This window comes from Leptodactylus fuscus, chromosome 1 (assembly GCF_031893055.1).
Source record: "Leptodactylus fuscus isolate aLepFus1 chromosome 1, aLepFus1.hap2, whole genome shotgun sequence".
Lineage (NCBI taxonomy): Eukaryota > Metazoa > Chordata > Amphibia > Anura > Leptodactylidae > Leptodactylus > Leptodactylus fuscus.
In genome coordinates this window covers 198,774,616-198,802,325 of record NC_134265.1, presented here as the reverse complement: position 1 = coordinate 198,802,325, position 27,710 = coordinate 198,774,616, and the positions used below count along the sequence as shown (strand labels likewise).

The 27,710-nt window shown below is 41.5% G+C and overlaps 1 protein-coding gene across 2 annotated transcripts in view; it reads left to right on the top strand.

The window, feature by feature from the left end:
- Positions 1-27,193, top strand: part of KDM4B (lysine demethylase 4B) — a 47,828-nt gene extending 20,635 nt beyond the window's left edge. For both annotated transcript variants that reach the window (XM_075281114.1, XM_075281107.1), the window contains exons 3-22: positions 1,395-1,570; positions 4,520-4,634; positions 5,223-5,416; positions 9,809-9,858; positions 10,262-10,365; positions 10,461-10,598; positions 10,697-10,887; positions 11,495-11,643; positions 12,713-13,026; positions 13,109-13,223; positions 15,633-15,811; positions 15,954-16,140; positions 16,227-16,303; positions 17,779-17,834; positions 19,284-19,392; positions 19,798-19,983; positions 23,839-24,003; positions 24,169-24,288; positions 25,205-25,297; positions 26,169-27,193. In XM_075281114.1, coding sequence (XP_075137215.1) covers positions 1,395-1,570; positions 4,520-4,634; positions 5,223-5,416; positions 9,809-9,858; positions 10,262-10,365; positions 10,461-10,598; positions 10,697-10,887; positions 11,495-11,643; positions 12,713-13,026; positions 13,109-13,223; positions 15,633-15,811; positions 15,954-16,140; positions 16,227-16,303; positions 17,779-17,834; positions 19,284-19,392; positions 19,798-19,983; positions 23,839-24,003; positions 24,169-24,288; positions 25,205-25,297; positions 26,169-26,327 — 2,877 coding nt within the window. In that variant the 3' untranslated portion in view covers positions 26,328-27,193. The remainder of the gene's footprint in view (positions 1-1,394; positions 1,571-4,519; positions 4,635-5,222; positions 5,417-9,808; positions 9,859-10,261; positions 10,366-10,460; positions 10,599-10,696; positions 10,888-11,494; positions 11,644-12,712; positions 13,027-13,108; positions 13,224-15,632; positions 15,812-15,953; positions 16,141-16,226; positions 16,304-17,778; positions 17,835-19,283; positions 19,393-19,797; positions 19,984-23,838; positions 24,004-24,168; positions 24,289-25,204; positions 25,298-26,168) is intronic.
- The last annotated feature ends 517 nt before the right edge of the window (positions 27,194-27,710 follow it).

Below are 27,710 nucleotides of genomic sequence, written 5' to 3'. Positions count from 1 at the left end.
GGTGTCCGTAAAAATATAAAATTAGAAAAAAATGGACACCTTACATAACAGACATTAACGAACACTAACTGATGTTAATGTGTCCGTTTTTTTTTTAACTGATCCATTTAATGGATCAATTAAAAAAATGGACACACTAGCATCAGTTAGAGTTCGTTTAAATAAACTGTCCGTTTTTTTTGTTTTGTTTTTGGTTTCTGAGCATGCTCAGAAAGAAACGACACAAAAAATAGTAACTGATGGCTATCAGTTACTGTCCATTATAAGGCTGTTGCCCATAGACTTCAGTGTTAAAAAAAAAAAAAAAATTAACGGACACTTGCCGTTTTGTTGGGTTTTTCTGTCCGCTTGAAAAGTCGGACATCTTTGGGAACAGACACTTAAGGACAGGCACGGAGTGTAAAACGACGCACCCGATCTCCTTTTACATGAATGCAAAATGTCACGGACACAGCTAAGGTCCGCTGCTAATGTCCGTGCAAGATTTTGAAAGGACATTAGCAGCGGACACTACCTGTCGGACACTGACGGTAGTGTGAACGCTCCATAACAGACAGAAAAGTCCTGCATGTAGAATTTTTTGTCCGCTGATAAAAAACAAAACAAAACATCTACTGATGGATTGTCTGTAAACGGACGCTAACGGACACAATATAAAATCCCATTGAAATGAGTGGAAATTTAAAAGGATTTCTGACGGTTCAGCTAGTGTCTGTTGCTACAATTTTGTAACGGTCATTAGCTATGGACACTGCTGACAATCACCAATGGTAGCGTGAACGCCCCCTTATGGTGTGGGCCAAGTTTAGAAGTTATATCACTAGGTTATCACTAGTGTTTGAGTACTCCACTACATAAAATTGGTGGAGAGAAAAGTCCTACAAAGAGGACTCTTTCTCAGCTGGTTTATAAAAGGAAACTCAGTGGGACCCCATTATATTCTATTTTTCCGTGTGTAACCGCTTTTTAAGCAGACATGGTCTCCGTTTTTTTGGGTCCCCAAATGGATCCGAAGCACAGAAACCCAAGCGCTAGGTTAACCCTATCATCAGGATCGTGATCACAAGAAGAGAAGTATGTTTCAGCAGCAGATCACAGAGGTATGCCATTCACCTCTGTTGGTACGGCTGGAGATAACTAGGCGCTGTATTGTGATATGTTATCAGATTGTGATAGAGATGTATAGAGTGACAAAGCACTTGTGTGATATGCTGCTCCATTCACATGGGGAATATTGGGCCCTCACTTTCTTGATGGTCCCTGAGGTTGGTCACCAGTCAGCAAGTTTTGAGTATTGGTGATGAATTATAGATTTGGCCTCAACTCTTCATTGTTTTATGTAAACCAGGAAGCAAAAACGTGAGTAAGCATTATTTTGATCTTTAACTCTTCAGATCATCCCCCCCAAAGAGTGGCGCCCACGACGGACCTATGATGACTTGGATGAAATGGTGATTCCTGCTCCTATTCAGCAAGTGGTGACTGGTCAGTCTGGACTCTTTACTCAGTATAACATCCAAAAGAAACCTATGACTGTGGGCGAATATCGCAAGCTGGCAAACAGTGACAAGTAAGACTTGCATTAGCAAAATAACTGTCAGTGATACATGGAACACAAGTTTTTAGGCCTTGACCTAAAACCAGGAAAAGAATACATTGATTATGATATGCTTTTTATTCTACACTATATTTAAATTTATTCAAGTAATCTCATCATGGTTCAGATTTAATGGTTCTAATAAAGTTCTTATCTAAATGTAAACTTAAAAGGGTTGTCCACTTTCAGACCAGTGTTGAGAGACACCCTGCTTACTTGCAGTGGATAAAAATCAGTCCATGGTCATGTGATGGACACATAGGTGCACAGCTCGTTACCAGGAAGATGATTACTGTGATTATAATGAGCTGTGCATCTGTGTGTTCATCACATAACCATGAACTGTATATCACTTGACCGTGGACTAAGTATCACATAACCATGGACTGATTTGTATACACTGGGAGTAAGCAGAATAAATGACAGCAAGCAGAGATCTAGAAAACCATGAAGAATTGATACAGAAAGTTTAATGGAAAGTTGTACAACTTTTCATTATACAATTACCTTTGTCTCTCAATATTGGTCTGAGAGTGGACAACCCCTTTAAAAAAAAAAAAAAGGAACCAGACTTGAAGGAGTAGTCTCTGCTTAGCAAATTGCTGCCAAGATGAGAATTACTACTCTAGTCCCAACCTGCAGGGCAGGACTTATGGGAACACTCTTTCTGCAGCTCTCATTCAACTTCATGGGAGTTAAGGGAATAGCATACAGTAGCACTGCCTAGCAGTTCTGACCTAGGGATCAGCATTTAGGATCAGTTGATCCCATCTTGGCAGGGATGGGAATAACCAGTTAACCTATTACCACCAACTCCAACTCTGGTAATGCTTCAATAAGTGCTGCTCCACTGATTCTGGCACAGTTGGATTTTTTTCTCTAGCCTCTATGATTCCCAAACAATCATTGCAGTTAGTTTCAGCAGAAGTATATACTGTGCTCTCAGATGGGTAGTCTTTTTGTTCCAGCTCAGGACCTCCCACTTGATAGTAGTAAGCATAATTGTGCTGATACTAACCTAAATTTCCCTGGGGAATGGTTGGTGCTGGAATTAAAGAGGACCTTTCACCACCTTTGGGCACATGCAGTGTTATATACTGCTGGAAAGCTGACAGTGCGCTGAATTCAGCGCACTGTCGGCTTTCCCGATCTGTGCCCGGTGTAAAGAGCTTACGGTGCCGGTACCGTAGTGCTCTATGGTCAGAAGGGCGTTTCTGACCATTAGCCAGAGACGTCCTTCTGCCTCGCGGCGCCAATCGCGCTGTGCTGTGGAGCGGGGAGGAACTCCCCCCTCCCGCTCCTGATAATGCTCGTCTATGGACGAGCGCTGTGAGCAGAGGGAGGGGGCGTTCCTCCCCGCTCCACAGCACAGCGCGATTGGCGCCGCGAGGCAGAAGGACGTCTCTGGCTAATGGTCAGAAACGCCCTTTTGACCATAGAGCACTACGGTACCGGCACCATAAGCTCTTCACACCGGGCACAGATCGGGAAAGCCGACAGTGCGCTGAATTCAGCGCACTGTCAGCTTTCCAGCAGTATATAACACTGCATGTGCCCAAAAGTGGTGAAAGGTCCTCTTTAATGGAACCTATTGATGGATGTAATGATAATGAAATGGAGCTGATGGAGGTGCTGTAAGATCCTCTTTAAAGGGGGTTGCCTTATAACACTATGTGCCAAGTGATGGCTGTTTTTGTAAACACATTGATTTGCAATGGGGCTAGACACACTTCCATGTTTTTGACAGTCCGTTTGAAAGGGAGTCTTCCAGAACTTATATCAACACAGCCCCCAGATAGATTAGGGTCACATGAATCAAGCAGTGTATCCCCTAGTGAATCGGAGCCTCTGCTGCCAAGATGTTATTGTTTGCACCAAATATGCCCTTGTTGCTCCAAAGAGCTCATTTGTATACTGACAAAAATGCCAATATTGTGGCAACCAAATTAACAGACGCACAAGGGGAAAACACGGGTTAGTTTAAGCTGGATCTGAATTTGTGGGGATGGGTTGACGTGCAGGGTTCTGGCAATAGACTTCATTTAGTGGACTGTCACAAAATAGGTCATGTTATATCACTTTAGGACGGGTTCACACCTGTGCCCGATCTCTGCTTTGCAGGTTTCTGTTTCCTGCCCGAGAAACCCACAGGCAGTTTTCAAACTCATTCACTTGAATGGGTTTGCAAAGTGTCCACTCGCGAGCATCTTCTGCTCTCCGCGGCGAACCCATTTTTTTTTTTTTTTTTTTTAACTGGACACAAAGTCAAACATGCAGGACTATGTGTCCGGTTAAAAAAAATATGGTTTCACCACGGAGAGCAGAAGACGCTCAAGGGCGCTCACCAGCGGATAATGAATGTTGGATTTCCGTCTCCTGTCGGCAGAAGACCGAAACCTCAAAACGGAGATTGGGGACTGGTGTGAACCCGCCCTAGTCAGTGGGGCCAATTTTAATTGCCATCGAAAAGGATTTGCATTTAAGTGATGGCTGTTAAAATCAGATCAAATGGGTTCACTCTAATGAAATAATTTTTTTCCCCCTCAAAGATGGTGTGAATATAGCTATGTACTGTGAGGGCATGCTAACCTCTCCAAATGGACCTTCACGGTCTCTGAGTCAGACTGGGGGACAGGTCATACAGAGCAGCTTTTTCTCTGCTAGGTTTGGTTAGCCCATGTGTAGCATGATTGACCATTCATTTGAGTGTCAACTGCAGGGTACTTGCAGGGCCAAACAACACTTTCCTTTGCAATAGTTGATTGACTTTTGCTAGCGTAACCAGTCAGCTTAAAAAGGATGATCAGTTTCCTTTCTAACAAAGATGCACAAACACCCATAAACAACAAATTGTATGGAATTCATTATCTAGTTTAATTTTATTTACAGATTTAGCATAAATCTGTTATTCATCTGCTCTAGGTACTGCACTCCGCGCCATCAAGATTTTGATGATTTGGAACGCAAATACTGGAAGAATTTGACCTTCATGTCTCCGATATATGGAGCAGACATTAGTGGTTCCCTCTACGACAATGTAAGACACCTTATGTTTTTTCGCCTTCACTTATAATCCTGTGTTACAGAGAACGTCTCAGCGATAACAGTATATCTTTGTTACATATGTCACTTGTAGTTTGGGGAAAACCAACTTTAAAAAGTAATGTAAATGAGGCAGTTGAGACACTGGCTTTTGATGCTCAGACCCATAGCATTTCCTGGAGGTCCCACCCCATGCAATAAGAGTTGATATTCCCACTACTATGATATCACTCATCCTATTTGAGCAGCAAGAACAATGTTCCTGCAGCTGAAGACCAGTCTCCATTGCACCAACTGCCTTATTTGCACAACACTTCAAGGTTGTTTTTCTCCAAATCTGCAAAAGAGACGTATATAACAAAAGGTTCGTAGTTTATCACTTTAACATGGTGATGACAGTTGAATATGATAGGATGCTGAGGGAAGTGATAAATTCAGTTTAGTATATTTTATGATTACTTTACACTTTGTTTTCCAGTATACAGTGATGCAATATATTTGATATTATTTGATTTTCAACTATTTTTCATCCAGCATGTAGTGACATACTTTTGTGTCAACATTAGCCCTTGTATGTTGGCAGGATATCAAGTTATGGAACATTGCAGGCTTGAAAACGTTGCTAGATATGGTAGAACATGAGAGTGGAATAATCATTGAAGGTGTAAATACTCCATATCTCTACTTCGGAATGTGGAAGACAACTTTTGCTTGGCATACAGAGGACATGGATCTCTACAGCATTAACTATCTGCACTTTGGAGAACCAAAGTCCTGGTAAGATTCTAATACATGTAAATGTTGAATACTTTTTTGCCAATAAATGCAAAAGTATTGTAGGTATGCTACCACTAACATCACAATAATAACCAATATACCTCAATTTTGATGTGTCAAAATTAGGCAGTTGGTGCACTGGGGCAGACCGTCAGCCCTATAAAAACTGCTCTTGTTGCTCAAGTAGGATGGGATAATGCCATAGCCAATGGAAGATCAACTCTCAATACACGGGGTGGAGCAGGCAGAAGATGGTAGCCGAAGGCCTGTCCTTAGTGTACCATCTACCTCATTTGCATAAGATTTCAAAATTGGTTCCCCAAATCTACAAAGTGATGGACATGGACACAGACCAGGCTACGAGGAGATTGATGCTAGGAAAACCAAAAGTTGTTGACTTCACCTTTGGGCTGTACCCCCTCCACAGACACCATGCTTGCAGGTCCTCTGCTTTATTTTTTTCTTTCTCTGTTTCAGGTACAGGGGTTTGTCAGCATGTCCGCCACACTAGTCGAACCCCCCTGCAGGTGCTGCTCTCTTTTGAGGGCCTTGTTGGTCACCCAGTTCCCACTGCCACATCTGCAGTTGGAATGCCGGTGACTCCACTCTCATGCACAAGGTCCACTGAATGGGTGACCCTGTGGCGCCCGAAGACTTCAGATCGGGGGTGAGTATTAAAGTACTCAATCATCACCCGAATATTGGTGGGAAGTCTCCTCCTTCTTTACCAAGTTTGCATTGCCTTTTCTCTGTCCTCTGGCTTCTACAGTGGCAGGCAGCAGCAGCCTTGGCTGACTTGGTGGGACACAGTTCCTGGGGAATCTGTCTGTGCAGCCTTCTTTCTACCTCAGCAGTGGGACTCTCTCCACTATCTAGTAAGCTGGCTCCTGGTCCCTTTTCTGCAGTCATGTCCTTCCGTCAAGAGTCCCACTGCTCCCTGGCCCATGCCTGTGCGGCTACATTTTATTTGTACGCCCACTGTAATAAAAAAGCTGCCATGTGTCCAGCTTGATCCCATCTGCTGCCACTCAGGCCTGCCCAGGACCTTTCCGGCCCCCCCTTCAATGGACTTCCTTACCTGGGCTATAGGCGACCTTGCCAGACTTAATCGTTTCAAGGGTGGAGAGCTTAAAACTGTTGCCTCAGATTGCCGTTCAGTCGGCGTCCCTCCTCCCTTGCAAGCAAACCAGGAGGTCCTCCTATAGGTTGATATCCTACTCCCCTTACTCTGGGTTTTCACGTACTCGATTGTGGTCCATGGCTCTACTCCAAGAGGCAGAACCACGTCTCCCCTTACTTGGTTAACTTCTTCTGGGGATGCCTGATTCCAATTCAGAGCCTCAGGCACTTTATCAGTCGCAATGCAGGACCTTATTTGGTCAGTTAGCGATATTATTCACCTATCTGAAGACCCCAATTCCATTGCTGCATTATATCAGCGGTTTCTCAACTGCACAGTGGGTTTGTCAATTATGGCAGTTCTCCAATCCTAAGGAGTGGCGGTACTTCCTTCTTTATGCCTTCCCAGTACATGAAATTCTTTGGAATGATTCTAGACACTTATCTGGGCAAGGTTCTTCTTCCGGAGTCCAAAGTTCATGCTCTTCAGTCCGGTTTGTCCTTCAAGAGGAACTCCCCCTGCTCTATTTGCCAATGCATGCGAGTTTTATGCACTAGGATGTCGACCTTCGAGGCCATCCTTTATGCCCAATTCCACTCTCGCAACTCATGACTCTTTCCAGCCTCGACTGCCAGATATCTTCTTCATTCCCATCTGCCAGGAGCTTCGGGTCCCTCAGGGGATGTCCTTTCTTCGTCTCCATTGCCAAGTGATCTCCACATACACCAGTCTGTCTGGATGGTGAGCAGTCTTCGGTGTACTGTCTATTCAGGGACTATGGGCCAAGTTGGAGAGCTTTCTCAGGATCAGTCTCCTGGAACTGAGGGACTTTTTCCTTGCTCTCATTTACAGGACCTTCTGGTTAGAGTACAGTCCAACAACTCCACAGTGGTTGCGTACGTGAACCGCCAGGGCGGCACAAGGAGCTGAGCTACCATTTGCTAGGCAGAGTGCCACGTTCCTTTTCTTTCTGCAGTCCACATCCTGGGTGTAGACAGTTGGGGGGCAGATCACCTAAGCCGCGAAAAGCTTGATCCAGACAAGTGGTTTCTTTCGAAATCTGTGCCTTCGATGGGGATCTCTGGACATCGATCTCTTTGCCTCTAGTCTGAACCCCGAGCTTCCTCGTTACATGGCCAGATCTCCGGGCTCTCGCTGCAGATGCCATTGTCATTCCCTGGTTGGACTTCCAACTTCTGTATCTGTTCCCTCCTCTCTCTCATCTTCCTAAAGTTCTCAAGAAACTCAAAGCGAAGAGGGTTCCAACTGTTTAGTTGGCCCAAGATTGGCCCTGCAGGTCCTGGTTTGCAGTCGTCTTGTTCCTGCCGGCATTGGCAGATATTCCTCAACCTCTTCCTCTGCAACACAACCTTCTCTCTTAGGGTTTGGTATTCCACCGCACCTTAAAGGGGTTGTCCGGGATAAACTACAATTCTTCCCCTAAACTAAACACTTTCCCCCTGCCTAACTTCTAATTTACTTGTATTAAAAAATAAATAAATAAATGTATAATTACGTATATCACTGGGGTGTTCATGTGACTGCCCCAGGGAAACTTTCTGATAATCCGATGAAGTTCTGTTTTACCGCTGCAAAACGGAATGTCACCATTCTACTACCATCAATGCGGTAAGATTAAAGGGGTTAACCACTTTTTGTCCACTGGAAAAGTGATAAATGTATGATAGCTGAAGGTCTGATTACTGGGGCACATACTGATCATGAGAACAGAGGTCCTATTTCTCCCTTTCGAATAGGGCAGTGACCATGCATGTGCAGTATGACTCTATTTAAAGGGGTTATCTTATTTTTAAGATTGAAGACCTATTCTTAGGTAGGTACTGCAGCACTGACTCATAGATTTCAATGGGGCAGCATTGCAGTACCTACACTTGCCACCACAGTTTTTAAGGCAAGAGAACAGCACGGCTCTCCCATGCTGCCTTGGTATCGGTGTCTGCGGGGTCCCAGTTGTCAGACCTCCACTAATCTAATATTAATAGCCCATCCTAAGGATAGGCCATCAACCTTAGAAACCGGATAACCCCTTTAAGGTCTATGGGATTCACTTGAGATAGCTAAAGGGAATGTGTTGCCCGAAAATTATTTAAATTATTTTTTTAATAAAGTTTTATTTCCCCAGGGTCTCTGAGCTGCCTTCCCTGGTTCGAAAGCTTCCTTTTCTTATCATTCACAAGGACAAGGTCGTCATCCATCCTCCTACTCCTTATTTCCTCCCAAAGGTTGTTTGCTCTTTCCACATCAATGGGGAAATTGTCTTATCTTCCTTTTGTCTGGACCCCAAACACCCTGAGGAACGTTTTCCTCACTACCTTGACATGGTTCAGGCGATTCTTGTCTTTTTGTCTCTCACCGACTATTTGTGTTTCGGACTCCTTGTTCTCCCTGAGGGTCCTCTCAAGGGCCTGGCTGCTTCCAAGAGTTCCATTTCCAGGTGGATTCGGTCTGCTATCAGGGAGACCTAAAGGCTTATTGGTAGGCCACCACCTCTCCATCTGACGTCTCATTCCATGAGGTTTGTTGGTGCTTCCTGGGCTGTTTGGTATCAGGCTTCCGCTGCTCAGGTCTGCAAAGCTGCAACCTATGTCCACACTTTCACAATATTCTATCAGTCATTTTGTGGCCTCTGCCAATGCCAGTTCAGGTTCTGCAAGCGACTGTGTGCTAGGTTGCTCACATAGCTGTGTTGGGTGCTAGGTTACTCACATGGCTGTGTCATTCCCACCCTCTGGGACTTCTTTAGGACATGCCATGGTGCTATGTCTCCAATGATATAAACGAGAAAACTGGAATTATGTACTCTATAAAGTTCCTTACTTGTTGTATTCATTGTGGCTCACAGATTACACTCTTTTTTAATGTTCTTGCTCAGGGCTGTTCTGGGCTCAGGACATGTTTTGTTTTGTTTTTTTTTGGTTCCTTGTGCTCTTTCCTCGTTCACACTTTTTTTTTTTCCCCTCACCTGCTGCAAAATTGGCTAACATAGTGTCTGTAGAGAGGGTATAGCCCAGATGCAGAGCCGACACTTTATTTTTGTTTTCCTAGTGGCTGGGCCTCTATGCATGGTGCTCTGTCCCTCAATGAATAGAATGAGACAGGGATTTTGCAGTGAGTACAAAAATCCAATTTTATCACACTAATGTGCTCTGTAATATGGTGATGATAGTGGAATATGTATAAGGAGGTGGTATGCTCCCTATTAATGCCTCATTTTCACTTTTCTTTCTTTTCTTCTATTTATTTTAATTCAGGTATGCAATTCCCCCTGAGCATGGGAAAAGGCTAGAACGTTTGGCAAAAGGTAATTGTGATCAATTTGAAATAAATAATTTTAGGTTAGGCCATATTCATATTTGGGTCAAAAGTTCAGATGGAGTCGCTGTAGCAGATTTTATCATATTTCATGGGAGAAATAGCACTTTATACAGACAACTGGGTGGAACCCAACATCCCCTATAGTAAGTCAAAGGTGCCACCCACCACAGAAGCTGGCGCTGTGTTGTGTCTTCTGAAATCTGCAGTCAGTGAGCAGCAACATTCAGATTTTCAGGAGACCTAGTCAGTCCAAGCAGAGAGTACAGAACAGAGAGTTAAAATATCTATACACTGAATTACCTTTTCTACATTCTTAGTCCTTTTTAATATCATTCCCATAGCATCTTCACTGGTTTGTGCTACAATTTGTAATTTCACTTTTCTTACAGGATTTTTTCCTGGCAGTTCTCAAGGATGTGATGCCTTTCTTAGACATAAAATGACTCTGATTTCTCCATCCATATTAAAAAAATATGGGATTCCATTTGATCGGGTAAGTTGCATTTAGTCTGTGATAGAAAAATATTTTCTTCCTGTTTACAATAATTCCTTGAGCGTTTTTTTTTTTGTTGTTGTTTTGTTCCCTAGATCACACAGGAAGCAGGAGAGTTTATGATAACCTTTCCATATGGGTACCATGCAGGATTTAACCATGGATTCAACTGTGCTGAATCCACCAACTTTGCAACATTGCGCTGGATTGATTATGGAAAAATGGCCACACAGGTTTGTCCAAATTAATTTTTCAGGGGATAATGCTTTTACTATGGTAGTCCTACTATATGTTAACTTTTATTTTTCTTTATATTTACGTATATGTATAGTGTACATGTCGAAAAGACATGGTGAAGATTTCTATGGATGTATTTGTCAAATTCCTTCAACCTGACCGGTATGAAGTATGGAAACAGGGGAAGGATATAACCATACTCGACCATTTGAAACCGACTGAGATTACCAGTCCTGAGCTGGAAGCTTGGTTGGAGAGAAAAGCTCAAGGGAAAGTGGGCCGGAGGTAATTTATTTACTTGTTTTTTTGTTTTTTTGTTTTTTTAATTCAGCTTTTTAAATTTGCAATCTGTATTCAAGTTGCATGGCAAATTATAACCATAAGCTTCAACTGTATAGTTTACATGTAAAGGAGCAGACATACTATAAAAAGTTCAGTAATTTTAATACAATGTTATTTCAGGATCTGGTGGTGCTTTAGTTGGTTTGGGGACCACTTGACTTCAGTTAACTTAGTAAATAAGGAGTGAGTATGGTGCAATTCACCGTTCCCAATTCACTTGTAATACGGGCATAAATGTCTGGCACAAGCTTTTGTCCTCCTTATTGGAATAGACGTAATTGTAGAACCATAAACAGAACGAATTGGACCCCTGATCCTCTGTTCACCAAGAAGGAAACAAGTGTCTTCTTGATATTGTTTGACATAAACCAGTACTACATTTCATATATTTTAGCAAAAGAAATGTAAATTCAAGTAAGATAACAAATGTAAGAATTTTTTGCAAGTTAGTAAATGATTACAATTTAAATAGCTATTAAATTAATAAATTATTAAATAATTATTAAAATAATTAGAAAGTCCGACTTTTTATACATTGCCTCTTTCCCAGGACATACAAGAAACGTAGCCAGCCCCGTAGGCAGAAGATACAAGATCAGAAACTACTAAATGAAGTATTTGGGTGTGATGTTCTTTCAAATGATAAAATGGATGATGAAAAGAAGTGCGAGGACGACGGCAATCTAATGTGTTGTAAAGGTTTGTAATTAGGATTTCTTATTTTTACTTGCATGTGGTTAAACTCACTTATTTAGGGATATGGCTATGCAGAGATCATAAGTATTTAATAATTTGGGAAATCAGGGACGTTTTTGTATGAGGCTTCAATGGCTTATCAACTAGAACAGAGAATCGGCCATGTAAAAGGGAATCTGTGGGCAAGTTTGTGATGCTGATCACGTGGCAGCATAAACTAGTGGCAAGACATCATGGAATCGCTCTAGTTAAGGCAGTGTGTCATTCATGTGAAGGTAACAAATTGTTGAGGTCCGCAATGGCATGACTAAGGGGTAGAGTACCTCGAAACGTGTCAGCGTTTTTTTACTTGTTGTTTGTTATTTTTTCTTCTGTTATATCATGTACATCATTATGGATTTTTAAGAAGATTTATTAAAAGTTGAATTTTAATTGGACCAAAGTATTGCGGACCTCAACAATTTGTTACCTTCACATGAAAGCTTTTCTCTTTGGAGTCCAGAGATTTGGAAGGTCGTGCACCCTTTGGTTTCCATTATATGGTGAGTGACAGTGTCTGCTTTTTTTGAACTTGAGTGTGTCATTCAGTTACATCATGGTGACTGCAAGGGCTCAGAAACTGCCTATGTCATCACTGACAGCCAGCAATTTTTTGCTGACAGATTTTGACGCGGAATCCACCTCAAAATCCACCTACAGTTTCAGTGGGAGTTGTTCGCTTTTTTTTTTCTCCCGTTAGCAATTTTTTTTTTTTCTTTTTTACAGCTAGTAGGAAGAAGCCACATGCCCTATCTTCCCGCGGATTCCAATGACAATTGGACATGTTTTTTGCTGTCAGTAAAAACCACTATGGTCATGGGCAGTAGGCCTCAGCCAGTATACTCTGAACCCTGCACATGCTTAGTCGGACTTCAAACATAAAGGCTCCTTTTGTACGCTTTAGTCATTACTTAACTTGAGCTGTATCTCTTGTATGACACACAAGAAAATTGTATTGTTACAGTTCATATAGTTCTGAGAAAATCCAAAATGTTGATTTCTTCCTTTTTTTTTTTTTGGCTCTATTTCACAGACCTTTTGGAGAATCCATTGGCAACATTTCCTTGCTTTTTGAAACCCAAGAATGCAAAATGTGGCAAGAAACAGAGGGCCCAGGTTGGATTCTCCAGTATAAAAAATTCTGACTCTTCGTTAGACCTGCCAGGGGAGGGTGAATGTAAGCCTCGCGTAGTTCCTAAGTTGTATGTAGTACCTGAGTCAAAGAAGATTGTGTTTGACAAAACGCGAATGTCCTGCCAAGAGGCATTTGAACACTTTGCCACAGAACTTGACAGAAAAGATGATGAACTTTCTAATGAGATTCCAAAAAAAGTGGGAGTGCCTAAGGTGCGTTACTGTCATATGTGCTTATGTGACTTACATAATAACTGATAAATTGTCATGGTATGAATTTATTCTATTTCTTCAGCATCAGGCCCTCTTCCCAGAAATGAAAATTAAGAAGAGCAGGCGCCATCCACTGGGTAGACCACCAACCCGTTCTCCCTTGTCTGTAGTCAAGCAAGATGTGTCCAGTGATGATGGTAAATAATACATCTATTTAATAATCTTATTTTTCTGTCTTGATAATAAATATTCCAACATCACTAAGGGTATGTTCACACAAAGGAAAAGGTTGCGGAAACCTTTTCCGCCATGTGAACATTTCGTGCGGCTAGCCGCGACGGGTTGCCGATACAGCATCGTCATTCTGTCGTGGTATCCCGCTCCTGATTATGTCCGAATGAATTGGCCTAAACAGAAGCGTGTCTCGAGCCGCAGACGCTGCAGCTGATTCAGCCATGGAATCCATGGCAATATAGGGCATGTCGCTTCTTTTTTCCGCTAAAAGCGAGTGGTTCCCATTGAAGTCAACAGGAGCCATTTTGGCAGGCGGATTTTGAGGCGAATGCTGCGTCAAAATCTGCTGCCAAAAAAACTCCTTGTGAACATACCCTAAGAAATTCTAGGAGCAAAGCTGCAAAACATTTTCTTAAATAATCTGTTAAAATTAGGTTAATAGGTTTTTCCAATTAAAAGGTAGAGTTTATTTTCACTCAAAACAAAACTGTGCAGTAACAAAAGGAAACAATACAAAAATACCTGCCTGGCTAGGCTCTAACTAAACATAGAATAGGTTACCTCACCTATAATAGCAGAAATCAAAAGCCAGTTGAATAATTCAGGACAGAGCTCCAAAAACGACCTCTCTGGCACTCCAGCCAAGCTCTGCCAAAGTCTGCTGCTGGAGCTGACTTCTTAAGCCTCCTTGATGAGGAGACTCTCTACAGCTGAGTCACTGCCGGAACATCCCCAAAGTGTGGACTGGAGGGGGGAGGAATAACAGGTCCCACTACCAATCCTACCTGCCATTCCTAAAAATCCAGCCCAGTAACTGGTACTCTGAAATAACCCTCAGCAGACAATAGTTATCTGCTGAGAAACCTTCTTTCTGGAGTTTTCTCATCTCACCCACCTTAGTAGTCTGGGTGAGATGTACACCCCCTCCATTACCTGACCAGCCATCTGCTTACACAAGCTAAAAGCCACTGACCTAATACTATTTACTGAACAAGTTCATACACCTGAAGATGCTTAAAAGGTTTTAAGGCAGTTGTATATTGGTTCTTTTTATTTTTATGCAACTATACCCTGAACAGAAACATTTAATGTGAATGGAATCTAAGCAATACTGAAAAATCGTTGTAAAAATAAATACTGATTAACGTGCCCAACTACAATTAAACAAAAAACAGGTGAACTAGTTTTCCTGACTCGTTTCAAAATGCCAGCTGTTAGCATGCCAGCATAGATCATCAGAGGCATAAGTCAAAAAAACCTTCCGCTCCCCCCGCTGCAGTGATGTACGGCCATACATAAGTGCCGCGGGGGGAGCGGGAGGTTATGCAGGACGCTGGAGGAATATGCCATAGCACTTACCTCTTTTTTTTTTGACTTATGCCTCTGATGATCTATGCTGGCATGCTATCAAGTGGCATTTTAAAACGCGTCAGGAAAACTATCCAGGCTCTTTTTTTTATTTAGCAATTTGAGGGAGGTAACGAGTAGGAATACTGTCACTAGCAATCGTTGTAGGCAGCTGAATCCCCCTCCCACGCTATTTAATGTGAGGCAATGTATCGTAGGTGTTCTTTTGGGCTAATAGGGTAAATACTGCTATTGAGAAATTGATGGGGGCAGTTAGAGTGCCTTTACCCTACAAGGACCACAATCTAACCTCTTTCTTGTTTAGCAGCTGTGATATACATAGTCAGAAGCTGTCAGTGTGATATACCTGAACTGACTCCAGACTGCTAATATTGGTATTAGGGAGTACACAACTTTAGGTGCCCCTCATTTTTTTTTTTGTATGCGTCTTTGATATTAAGATACTTTTAGAAGAATATTAAGTTTTCCAGTTTTAAACGTCCCCTGATAGTTCACCTACCTATCTGTTTTTTGTTGAATCTAAGCAATAGCTTTATTCTTGTGACATCATTAACTTAATAAATAGAGCATGGCAATATAAGAACTTTGTAATATATCTTAAGAAAATCTTTTTCCTTCTCCACTTCGGCTTCTCTCTTTTTCCCTTGATCACCCTGTGTACATAGAATTCATAGCAATATTCAGCTCACACACACAACTCTATGGATTGAAGAAGGAGATTGTATGTTTAAAGCCATGCACCATAGGATTACTGCATGATACTCTGGCTTAAAGGGAGAAGCAGTTTCTACAGTAGGTTCCAGTTTTCAATAGTCTAGAGAGCCTCTTTAGAATATGAGTTTCCATTTTGTTGTTTAGATGTAAAATGATTCCGCCAAAAATTTCAGCAAAAATGAACTTCCTCTTATCCTTGAGTGCATATCAGTTTTTCTTTGGACTATACCAACTTTACAATTGTATGCATATTATAATTATTGCACTACTGTACAAATCACCTCTTGCAGATTCTATCCCCTTCTCTGGTGAAGAAGAAGCTGGGGATTCTGAGACGCTCCCTAACCTTTTATCACATTTGTGGAAGAACAAACCACCAAATTTTTGCGCAGAGAGGAAATTCAACGCCATAGCTTCCTTGGTAGAGCCTTATTGTGCAGTGTGTTCCCTTTTCCATCCTTGCCGACAGGTATGAAGTCGTTCTATTCCTTCCTATAACATGAATTACCTTCATTCTTTCTACCTATTTACAATATCTTCCTGCCTGAACCTTGTCATTCAGTTTTCTGCAGCTTGTAGTAGAGTCTCTAACTATGTAGAAACTTTCACAGGATATTTCTCAGCTGTCTGAGTCGGTCAGTCCTAAACGAGGACAGAAAACAAAGCCCATTACACCAGAGATGTGTTTTACACCCAGTGAGAGTAATATGGATCCTTTGCCAGTGAGCACATACATTGGAGAAGATGGTACCAGCACCCTACTGTCATGTGTGAAATGCTGTGTGCAAGTCCATGCCAGTAAGTTTCTCCAGCTAGCAGGGTCCTTATGATGTAGGGAATTCTTGTCTTCAATACTATTAAATGGATTATTTTGCTTTCTTCAGGCTGTTATGGAATTCATCCAGATTTAGTCAAGGAGAATTGGATCTGCTCACGTTGTTCAGTCTGTGCTTGGAATGCTGTGAGTTTTGTTTTTTGGGGGGAGCGTGTTTTTTTTTTTTTTTTTTTCTAGATAACAGGGTTTCCCATAATCAACACTTATTACCTATTTGCGGGTAATCGCAGGGACCCTGAGAATTACAATGACAAATGTAGTGTGTCCCACTTTAGAAAGACGTACCAGTCATGCATTGCGCTGTTGTTTTTTGCATTTTAAAGTCTATGGAACTGATGAGAATAGTTGAGCCGTGTACTCCATCTTTCTCATAAGCTTGGTATGAAGTGGCAGTGCACATGAATGTCTATTGCTCCTTTCAGTAGGGTGTTATAAGATGCATCTTCATGTGTCGATGGGGGACCATGCAGAAGGGCTCTCGGAGATCAGACACTTTTATCCATTATACAAAGAATTGGTGGTAAGTGTCTGATTGCTGGAGAGCCTGCTGCTCAAACCCCATCAAGACAAGAATGTGGGTCTCCTATCTCCCTGCTAAAGTTTGTGAGAGTAATGTCCATAGCTGAGTACACATCTGGTCTGTCCCACTGACTTTAAAATGAGCAGCATTGCATGTCTATGACTCCCTTCAAATGGGGAACATATTACATTTACTCTCGTGATTGGTCAGGGCTGCAGTATCCTATCCTTTGGATAAAAGATAATTAGTGATTTTGGGACAAACCATTAAAGAGATTGTCCAAGGAGAGTGTTAAATTACTTTTGTTACATGCTGGACCTGGAGTTTCCAGGCTGGTTGCCACCATGTGTGACATGCTCTGAATGCTTCACTTACTTCCATTTTCACAGTATACCTGTGCTGTGGTGGCTAGCAGACTATAAAGGGAGAGGAGGTACCGAGAGACACTGGTGCAACAATCGCACCCCCGGCAGCCAGCTAGAAATGGCCGGGGCCCCAGACCACCATGATAGCAGTCGGGGAAATTTTCCCTCTAGTCCCCACCATTCCTGAGAAACAAAAGTAATTAGTTTGGCACCTAATGTGCTATTTAAGCTCTGTAATATCAGAAGGGCAGTGTCAGACAGAGGGGTGTAATTCAGATCTCCAATCAGATGCAGCTAGTGTCAGAGCTCAGAATCACACCCCTTGTCTTCTCCTACCTGACAATGCCCTCCTGACAGTACAGAGACTAAATAGCATATCAGGTACCAAAACTACCAGCATTGATTGCTCAGGAACAGTGGGAGCTAGAGAGGAAAAAATCAACTAGAAATAATGGAGCAGCAGCTATTGAATGGTATAAAGAGGTGGTGAATAGTTCTCATTAAGTGCTGCTTTCCATTTTAGCCAATGATTTGGAACCTACTTGCCAAGTTCTTTCAGGCTTCTGTGTGAATTATTGCAGCTGCTACAGATAGGAAGCTAGATTTTTTTTTTTTTTTGGTTAGTGGCTACAGCATTTTTCCTGTGTGATGCCCCAATGCATCTATCAGATTGGTGTAGATTATTATTTTGTCTGTTCTATTGAATTCTCTTGCAGGACTGCAGTTTGTGTAATCTTCGAGGAGGTGCTCTAAAGTCTACTACAGACAGAAGGTGGGTTAACCCCTTCCCGCCGATGGCATTTTTTGATTTTCGTTTTTCGTTTTTGACTCCCCTCCTTCTAAACCCCATAACTTTTTTATTTCTCCGCTCCTAGAGCCATATGAGGTCTTCATTTTTGCGGGACAAATTTTTCTTCATGATGTCACCATTAATTATTCTATATAATGTACTGGGAAGCAGGAAAAAAATTCAGAATGGGGTGGATTTGAAGAAAAAATGCATTTCTGCGACTTTCTTACGGGCTTTGGTTTTACGGTGTTCACTGTGCAGCCAAAATGACATGTCCCCTATATTCTGTGTTTCGGTACGGTTCCAGGGATACCAAATTTTATATGGTTTTATTTACATTTTGACCCCTTAAAAAAATTCCAAAACTGTGTTAAAAATTTTTTTTTCTAAAAGTCGCCATATTCCGACGGCCGTAACTTTTTTATACGTAAGTGTACGGGGATGCATAGGGCGTCTTTTTTTGCGGGGCCGGGTGTACTTTTTAGTTTTACCATTTTCGGGAAATGTTATTGCTTTGATCACTTTTTATTCAAATTTTTATCGGAATCAAAACAGAGAAAAAACGGCGGTTTGGCACTTTCAACTATTTTTCCCGCTACGGCGTTTACCGAACAGGAAAAATATTTTTATAGATTTGTAGAGCGGGCGATTTCGGACGCGGGGATACCTAACATGTATATGTTTCACAGTTTTTAACTACTTTTATATGTGTTCTAGGGAAAGGGGGGTGATTTGAACTTTTAATTCTTTTTATATTTTTTTTTAACTTTTTTTTTATTTTTTTATTTTTTTTGCATTTATTAGACCCCCTAGGGGTGTTGAACCCCAGGTGGTCTGATCACTAATGCAATGCATTACAATGCTAATGCATTGCAATGCATTGCAAAAAAGCATCCTTTCTTTTGCAGGCTGCATAGACAGCCTGCAAAAGAGAGGCTTTGCAGACAAGCCTGGGAGCCTGTACAAGGCTCCCGGCTGTCATGGCAACGAGACGTCAGCCCTGGAGCATGCTCCAGGAGCTGGCGATCCTGGCCAAGATGGCGGCGCCCATGCGCCGCCGGGAAAATGGCGCTTTTGACCGCGGCGCCGGAGGGGTTAATGCCTCCGATCGGTCCGGGGACCGATCGGAGGCATTAGAGCCGGTTGTCTACTGCTTAAAGCAGTAGACACCCGGCGGCTATGGCGGCCGCCCGGCTCCCGGGCGGTCGCCATAGTTACAGACCCGACATGCGCCGTACTATTACGGCGCATGTCGGGAAGGGGTTAAAATTATCATGTGATCAATAAATTTTCCTTGGATTTATTTTACTTTATCACTAACATTTTATTTACTTAATATATTAGCGATTTCTCATGTTTAATGCCCATTTTCTCAAGTGGACATGACCGTGCTTTTGTTAAATTCTGTGTCTTATTTCTCAATTATCTTAGGTGGGTGCACATTGTGTGCGCTATTGCAGTTCCAGAAGCACGCTTTGTAAATGTGATTGAGCGCCACCCTGTGGACATCAGTACCGTTCCAGAACAGCGGTGGAGACTGGTGAGTTAATGAGTTTTTCCAGGCTAAAAATATTGATGACTTATCCTAAGGCTAAGCCGTTTGACACACAACACACGCACTGATCAACTGTTTTTAGTAGCTGATGCACAGAGAATGAAGCATTAAAGACAGTGCTGTATTGGCTACACCAGGTATAGCAGATCATTTCCCATTCATTTCAATGAGAGCTAAGCTGCAGTGGCTGAGTTCTACCAAAAAGAACAGTGCTCTCTGCTTCCTGCACCATTGTCTGTGCAACAAATATCAGATCTGTGGGTGTCAGACCCCATGGATCTGAGATTAGTGATCTATCTAAGGTCATCGATATTTTTGGCACTGAAAAAAGCTTAAAACATGACATGATCATTTGTAGATGGTATTAACATATACTGTTCTCCAATGCAGAGATGTGTATATTGCCGGAAGAAAATCCGAAAAGAGGTGGCTGCTTGTGTCCAGTGTTCTGTTGATCGATGTTCCACCTCCTTCCATGTCACATGTGCACATGCAGCTGGTATATCTATGGAGCCTGACGATTGGCCTTATGTTGTGTCAATCACATGCTTCAAACACAAGGCAAGCGGTCAGTCTGTAAGTATTTCAATATTACCTCTTAATTTTAACATTAAAGGGAATTTTGAGACTTATATGGATTAGCTTGGTGTAGGTTTGATTTGAGACACCCCCGCCAATCAGCTAATTCATGTGATGGATGTGTAAGTGCTGCAGCCTCTTCACTCTAAATTTCATAGCAACTGAACCTGGGCATTGCTGTTTATCTTGTCAATTAAAGAGGGTCTTTCACGTCCTCATAGATGTGTTGTATTATATACCGCTAGAAAGCACTGTCTACTTTGTTGGTATGCGCTCTGGTGCTGGAGTTATAGGTGCCGTTAATTTCAGCACCGATATCTCCTCACTGTCAGAATGGCAGGCCTTATGTCCTAGCATCATTGCTGGGCTGTGAGAAACCCGTTCCCCTGACAGTACTGTTCCATAGCTAGACTGTAATGACCATTTTTCTGACAATAGGGAGATATCCGAGCTGATGCCTTTACCAGTATGCGTCCCGATGCTGGAGAAATTGAGTGCGCTAAATTCAGCACATTGTTGGCTTTCTAGTGGTTTATAATACCACACATCGATGAGTACGTGAAAGGCCCTCTTTCATAGTCCTTAAAGGGGTATTCCCATAACCATTGTTCTACAGCCTGCAGGCTCTGTGCTCTGTTCACTTCCTGGTTTTCTCAGCACATTGGTGGGCGGGGTTTCACTTGCTCCGCTATCTGCTATGTTTGCCGTCGGTAATGAGGGATTGGTTGTAAATGCATTACCACAGTCTGAAGCTGATGTATAAGCTGATGTAGCAGAGCTGGATTTGAGTCAGTTTGTAATACGTACAGATGTACAGGACTCCCTATCTCAGCCCTTATCAGCCAAATTCAATTAAGCCACAATCAGAAATGCCAGAGCTCTCACCTCCCCCCTCCCCTATCTGAGGAGCTCCGTTTATTGTCAGACATACACAGCTCAGAGCTGCTGCTGAGCACTCAGCCCCTCCCTCCACCCCTGAGAGCAGGGAGCTACTCACTTGGGAACTGAGCAGATAAGCCCCATGGCCATAGAATCTGAGTATAAACAATGAAGTGAATAAATTAAGATAGCGGCCAAACAAAGCAGTTTTGATAAAGCAATGTATTTAGGAAAAGTCTTAAATCTACATAAACTAGCACTTTGGATAGGATGCTTTTGATGGGGCAACCCCTTTAAGCATCGTTGTGTGAAATGCTGTACTATTACATCTGCCATCTTTGTGACTTATTAAACAGGTACGGAAAAAAAAATTAAAACTGCAACAAAAATTGCTCTTTTCATCTCAAAATAGGTTTACTACTATATAAACTATGCAGATTTAGTATTCACACATCCATAATGACCTTACCGTAAAACAAAGGCAATATCTTTCCTGCTGTAAAAAATTAAAATAAAAAACATTGCAAGAATGTTGTGTATTTTAATAAGTGATCAAAACATTTTATTAACCATAAAATTATACCAATAAAAACTCTAGCATGTCCTGCAAAACATAAGTACATAACTCCACCGTGCAAAAAATGTAACACATAACTGGCTCTAGAACTGTGGTATTCACAGTATTGCAGTATTCACACTGCATTGAAATTGACAGTTTTATAAAGCAGATCTTGTCTCTTCTTTATGCAGTGCATAACACTTAGTATCCACAAGATCAGAGATAAATACTACAGTCCAAAAAAGGTCAAAATTGCTAACAATTAAATGTACATATCTCATATAATGGACAGATATAGTTTTATTTCTCATTTACACACACTGTACTATTGATTTATGCAAAGTTTGTTGAAAAGATAAGTACGTTAAACGGCCTAACCCATTCTGTACTTTAAAGGGGTATTTCCATGTCCCTTGCTCACCAGTCTTCGCTGCTGCAAAGACTTCTTTCTTCCTGGTTTTTGACGTCAATTGGTGGGCGGGGTTTCATATGCAAAGCCAAACTGTCCGACTACCTCCAGTTTAGCTCCGCCCCCAATTTAGCGTGTAGCTCCCCCACCACGTAGCGTGATCCTATGGGACGACTGAAGGGCCTGTGATGTCATCAAAGGTCCTATAACACTTGAGTCAGCTAAATCCTAGTGGGCTAAGGGACCAGGTCCTTCTGCCCACTAGCTTTTAGCCTGCTCTATATAAGAAAGCTAAATCCTAGTGAGCAGAGGGACCAGGTCCCACTAGGATTTAGACTGTTTTATATAAGAAAGCAGCACTCAGTTCCCCCCTCCTTTATCTGAGAGCAGGAAGCTAGGTCACGTGTGGTGTAGACACAGGAACAGCTACAGACACAGGTTGGCTCCTGTGCACTTAGCCCCTCCTCCCTCCCCCCCTTGACATTTGAGCAGATAATTCCAAGGGCCATAGAAACGCAGTGTCAACAATGAAGTGAATAAAGTAAGATAGTTGACAGACAAAGCAGTTTTGTTGAAGCAGTGTATTTAGGAAAAGTCTTACATTCACATTAACAAGCAGTATAGATAGGATCCTTGTGATGGGACAACCCCTTTAATGTATATGTGAGCAGGGAATAGTAACATAGTTGTCAATGTATGTCTACATTTCCAGGGGGAATTGCACATCACACATTAAAAATGCTATAGCGCTGTTCTCTCATGGGGAATTTCAATATTTACAGGTCCCCAGTTGTACAGGACCAGAAAAAAGGGTTAACTTTTTTTTTTTTTCAAGAAACAGTGGTACCTCTGCACATCTCTGTGCATTACCTGTGTCTGGTACTGCAGTTCATGTCCATTCAAATAAATGGAGCTGAACCGCAATACCAGTTACAACCTATGGACATTTGTGGACTTGTTTCATGGGTAAATGGAGACTATACATTAATTATATAATATGTGTAAAGTGTCTCAGAGACATACACACATAAACACACACACACACACTATATATATATATATATATATATATATATATATATATATATATATATCTCATACACATACATGTATATTTTATATATAGATGAATGGATAGATATACATACTATATAATTAATGTATAATCTCTCTCTCTCTCTCTAAAATCTATTTTTTTTCCCCCTCGTCCTGAACAATTCCTTTAAAAACAGCTATATCTACCCTTTTAGGTTTTTTTTTTTTTTTTTTATATAAGGGTTCACTTTGTTCAGGGTTCAGGTTTGCTGCTAAATCTCAAAGCTTTTTACCTTTCTGTTGTATTTTTTTGATGGCTGCTTGTTTTTAAGCTTGACATTTAGAAAGGCTTTTAGAGTGACTGAAAATACACTGCTCAAAAACTTAAAGGAACACTTACATCCCACATAAGATCTGAAATAACTAAAGATTCAAGTTGAAAATCTTTACTGGTATAAATTGTTGACTTTAGTGAATAATATTTCACATTACTACCTACACACTCAGCTGATGTTGCAGGCAGCAGAATGTTCTCCGTTGTGTCTCCAGATTCTTTGGACTTCACTCACGTGTGCTCTGTGTGAAACTGTTGTTCTCTTTGAAGAGAACAGGGAACCATTGAGGGACTTGTGAGTTCTGGCGCTCCTTGTACCAATATATTTGTAACAGTATCTGTGTGATAGCTGAGGGGCTCCACTGACAGTCCACAGAACATGAGTCTTGATGGCCCCCATTATTTCTCTACCCTACAATGGATTAAGAAGGAGTTTGAATGGAACTACAGTCCAGCACCCTGCCACTGTGGTCATGCAGTGAGGACCACCAGGGACCTCAGGACCTTCAGCGGTCTGACATCTCTCACTTATCACCAGTGGATTTGTGATAATTGTAGATTGTGGAACAACCATTTTAAAAAGTGCAAATATTACCACACGCTTTTACTTTAACATAACCTGCCTTTTCTTTACAGAATACAGTCTCCAAGGAGGTGAGTGTAGGCCAAACTGTAATCGGTCGGAATCGGAATGGTTTGTACTACAGATGCCAGGTGATTGGATCTGCTACTCACATTTTCTATGAAGTCAACTTCGATGATGGCTCATACAGTGACAACGTGTATCCTGAAAATATCATGGTAAGGTGTTCTGTCTAATTGTTCATATATGAATTGTGACTTTGTAGATACTACCTTGGCCGCTTTAGTCCTCTGTAAAAATCCCTGAGATCTGTAGATAAATACCCGCACACACTCACATTTGTACTTTAAATTAGTCACGTTGTATTTTCGTATCTCTTTTAGAGCAGAGACTGCATACAAAATGGGCCACCAGCTGAGGGAGAAGTTGTGGATCTCCAGTGGATAGATGGGAACATTTACAAAGCTAAATTTATTTCATCTAATGTGAGCCTCATTTATCAGGTAAGGAAATAGTTTTTAATCTAATAGTTTTACATGGTTATGGAGGCAGCCGTCTTGCCTGTGCATATTTAATGATATGATTTACGTTATAGTCATGGCCACAGCCTGCAATAGACTGGAGCCAACTCATTGAGGTCTATGGGACAGTTTTCCAGACATTTTCTGTACAGGGAGGAAGTTAAACTGTTAAATAGTTAAACTGCCATGTCATGTATTGTCAGTAGTAGATGCAATGATGGGTTACAGCGGATGATACGCTATGTTCACACTAGCGCCCGGAGTCCATTCTGAGCTTTCCGTCTTCTGCATGCAGAAGTCGGAAAGCTGTCAGACCGAGTCTGGCCGTGTGCGCCGGTGAGCGTTTTATGTTCTCCGCCGCGAAACCGTTTTTTTTTTAAACGACTCTGCTGCATGTCCGACTCTGTGTCCGAGTTTTAAAAAAAAAACGGTTTCGCGGCGGAGAGCATAAAACGCTCACCGGCGCTCACGGCTGGATATCTTTCAAACCCATTCAAGTGAATGGGTCTGAAAGAGTCCTGCAGGTTTCCATCTCCTGCTCAGTTTTCTGCAGGAAACGGAAACCTGTATGAATGGAGACCGGGCGCAGATGTGGACAAGCCCTTATCTGTAGAGTTCTATTTTGATCTTGTCAGTATTGTTTGTGATATAAATCGAGGTCACTTCTGCTTTGAAAACCCCTATAGGATTCGCAAGTGTAAGGTGGCTATCATGTTTTCTGGGCAGAGTGAAAAGAGCAGGATATTGTCATTTTATTGTCCGGTCAAAACAAGACCCCAGAACAGCAAAAATCTACTTTTTTGTTATAACTGTATTATTACTTATGGACTAAATGCAGTCATATATTTTCACTACGTACTGTTCCTTATTTGCTTTATTGACTTCCCTTTATGTCTAGGTGGAGTTTGAGGATGCGTCTCAGTTAATGGTCAAGCGCAGTGAAATCTTCACGCTGGAAGAACCTCTACCGAAAAGAGTGAAGTGTCGCTTGGTGGGTGTTTTTTTCTGACGATTAGTGTTTGGTAAAAAAATAAAAAAGAAAGAAGATAACTTTAAAATTTTTCTTAAGGACTCCTAAAAGCTTTATTGCATAGAATTGCATAACCAGCTTTAGTATAGAATATTGTCAACAGGTTTAGTCTCGGTTATTTAGGTGTCTAATGTAAAGTTTGCACATGATAGCCTATAAACAAGCTGCTTATTTAGGACCAGACTTGATCTGACTGCCTTGTGCTTTCTTTTGCATCGATCATTTGATGTAGTGTTGTTTTTTTTCTAGTTTGTTTTTAATTTTAAAGTAGCAAAAAAATAGTAGTGGATCTAAGGCTGGGTTCACACCAGTGCTTAAACTCCGTTCAGTGTTTGCAGAGAGAAAAGCACTGCATGCATCATTTTTCTCTCCGGATTTTTATCCCTTTTCGGATGAAAACCCTGCAGACCCCATTATAGTCTATGGGGTTCGTGAGTTTCCGCGGTAGCCGTTTTTTAAGCGGATTAGGTTTCTGTTTGGGGGTGCCCAAGCAGACCCCCCACTCCCCAAATAGAACCCAAATGCAGGTATGAATCTAGCGTAAAGATGATGTAGAATGTTTCTGATACATTATGAATAGAGATGAGCGAGTACTGTTCGAATCAGCCGATCCGAACAGCACGCTCGCATAGAAATGAATGGACGTAGCCGGCACGCGGGGGGTTAAGCGGCCGGCCGGCGTCAAAGCGGAAGTACCAGGTGCATCCATTCATTTCTATGGAGCGTGCTGTTCGGATCGGCTGATCCGAACAGTACTCGCTCATCTCTAATTATGAACCCTTTTTACGTCCTTCTGTCAGTCACCTACATATTGTTTGTTTTTTTCCTTTAGTCTGTCAGTACTGGAGCTTCTTTGGAGGATACAGAGGATGTGCAGATAAATAAGCGCCCAAGGGTCACAAGTCCAACTAATGAAGAGCCTGATAATCAAACTTTATTTGACTTGAACGAGACTTATGTGGAAAATCCCACCCAGTCGGCTGGCTTTTAGGGTTCTTGCCATCCATATACTCTGAACATTTAAAGTCAGCAAAATACTTTCTATATTTCAAACTCCAGAATGGATTCGAGCACCTCTCAGGCATTTGCAGACCGGAGATGTCAGAAGAGTTCTGTACAGCAGTGTCATGGGCCAAATACTGCTGCCATAAATAAACATAAGCTGAGGACATGAATTCTCTAGGTGCTATGGTAAAACTGCATATAAGATCCTCTCTTTCTATTTTTCAAACTTTTCAAGAAACATTTCAGAATAGCTTTAAAGTAACAAGAAGAGAGAAACAAAATGTGATTTTATTTAATATCTTGGGTAAAAAAACAACAACTTTGAAATACATTTGAAAAACCTTTTTAATTCATGGTTCATCTGATTGTGATACCTGGGAACTGATATGAAACAGTGTTGTCATGAATTGTTTACTACCACATTGTAGAAGAGCATTTATTTCCTGATTCCACCCAAATTATGACACTTGTGTTAAAAAAAGAAAAAAAAAAAAGTACTGGGTGTTGTTTGAAGGGTTTAAGTCGGAGTATGCAAGCAAGGTCCTTGTGTAACCATGCATGATATTTTTTTCTTCCTTTCTTGAGTCACCTGGTGTTGGGATTTATGGACAGTGCTTCTGAGAACCTTAATGTATATTGCAAAGTGTAATCCTCAGGAGCTTTGCAGCCTACTGCATGTCCTCATGTTTTCTTAGTTAGGGATACATGCATTTTCATTGTGTCATGGTGTTTTATTTTGTGCACTAATCATGATTTCCAATTGTTTATTGACAATGTGCTGTATTACCATATTGCCCTCTTTTGTAATTAATTCAGAATAAATCAAGGCACTGGATACCATTTCATTAAATATTGTGTATTTCATGGTTATTATGTCTGTGTACACCTCATCTGACTGTAGTGGGTCTGACTCCTATGACTCCTAATGATCATTTGGTGCAGCTGGCAATGGGTGTTTTGTCATCCTGTAGATCAAAGCGGTTTGATAGAAAGTTAGAACTGCATAGGCCAGAGTCTTTCTGTGATAAATGCAGTGGCTCCATAGACTTGCTGTGTAGTTATGGAGTATGTAAAGTCATGGTCAAAAGTTCTCAGATTTATTACAGATTTATTGACATACATCAAGTTTATGCAAAGACTCAATATTTACAGTGTTGATCCTTATTTTTCAAGACTTCTGCAATTCTCCTTGACATGCTGGATATCGGCTTCTGGGCCACATCCTGACTGATGACAACCCATTCTTGTCTTATCGATGCTTGGAATTTATCACAATTTTTATTGTATTTGTCCACCTACTTATTGAGCCCCCACAAGTGTATTGCTACTGCTAGGGGACAGCATTTTGGTAAAACTTTTTTCATTACAC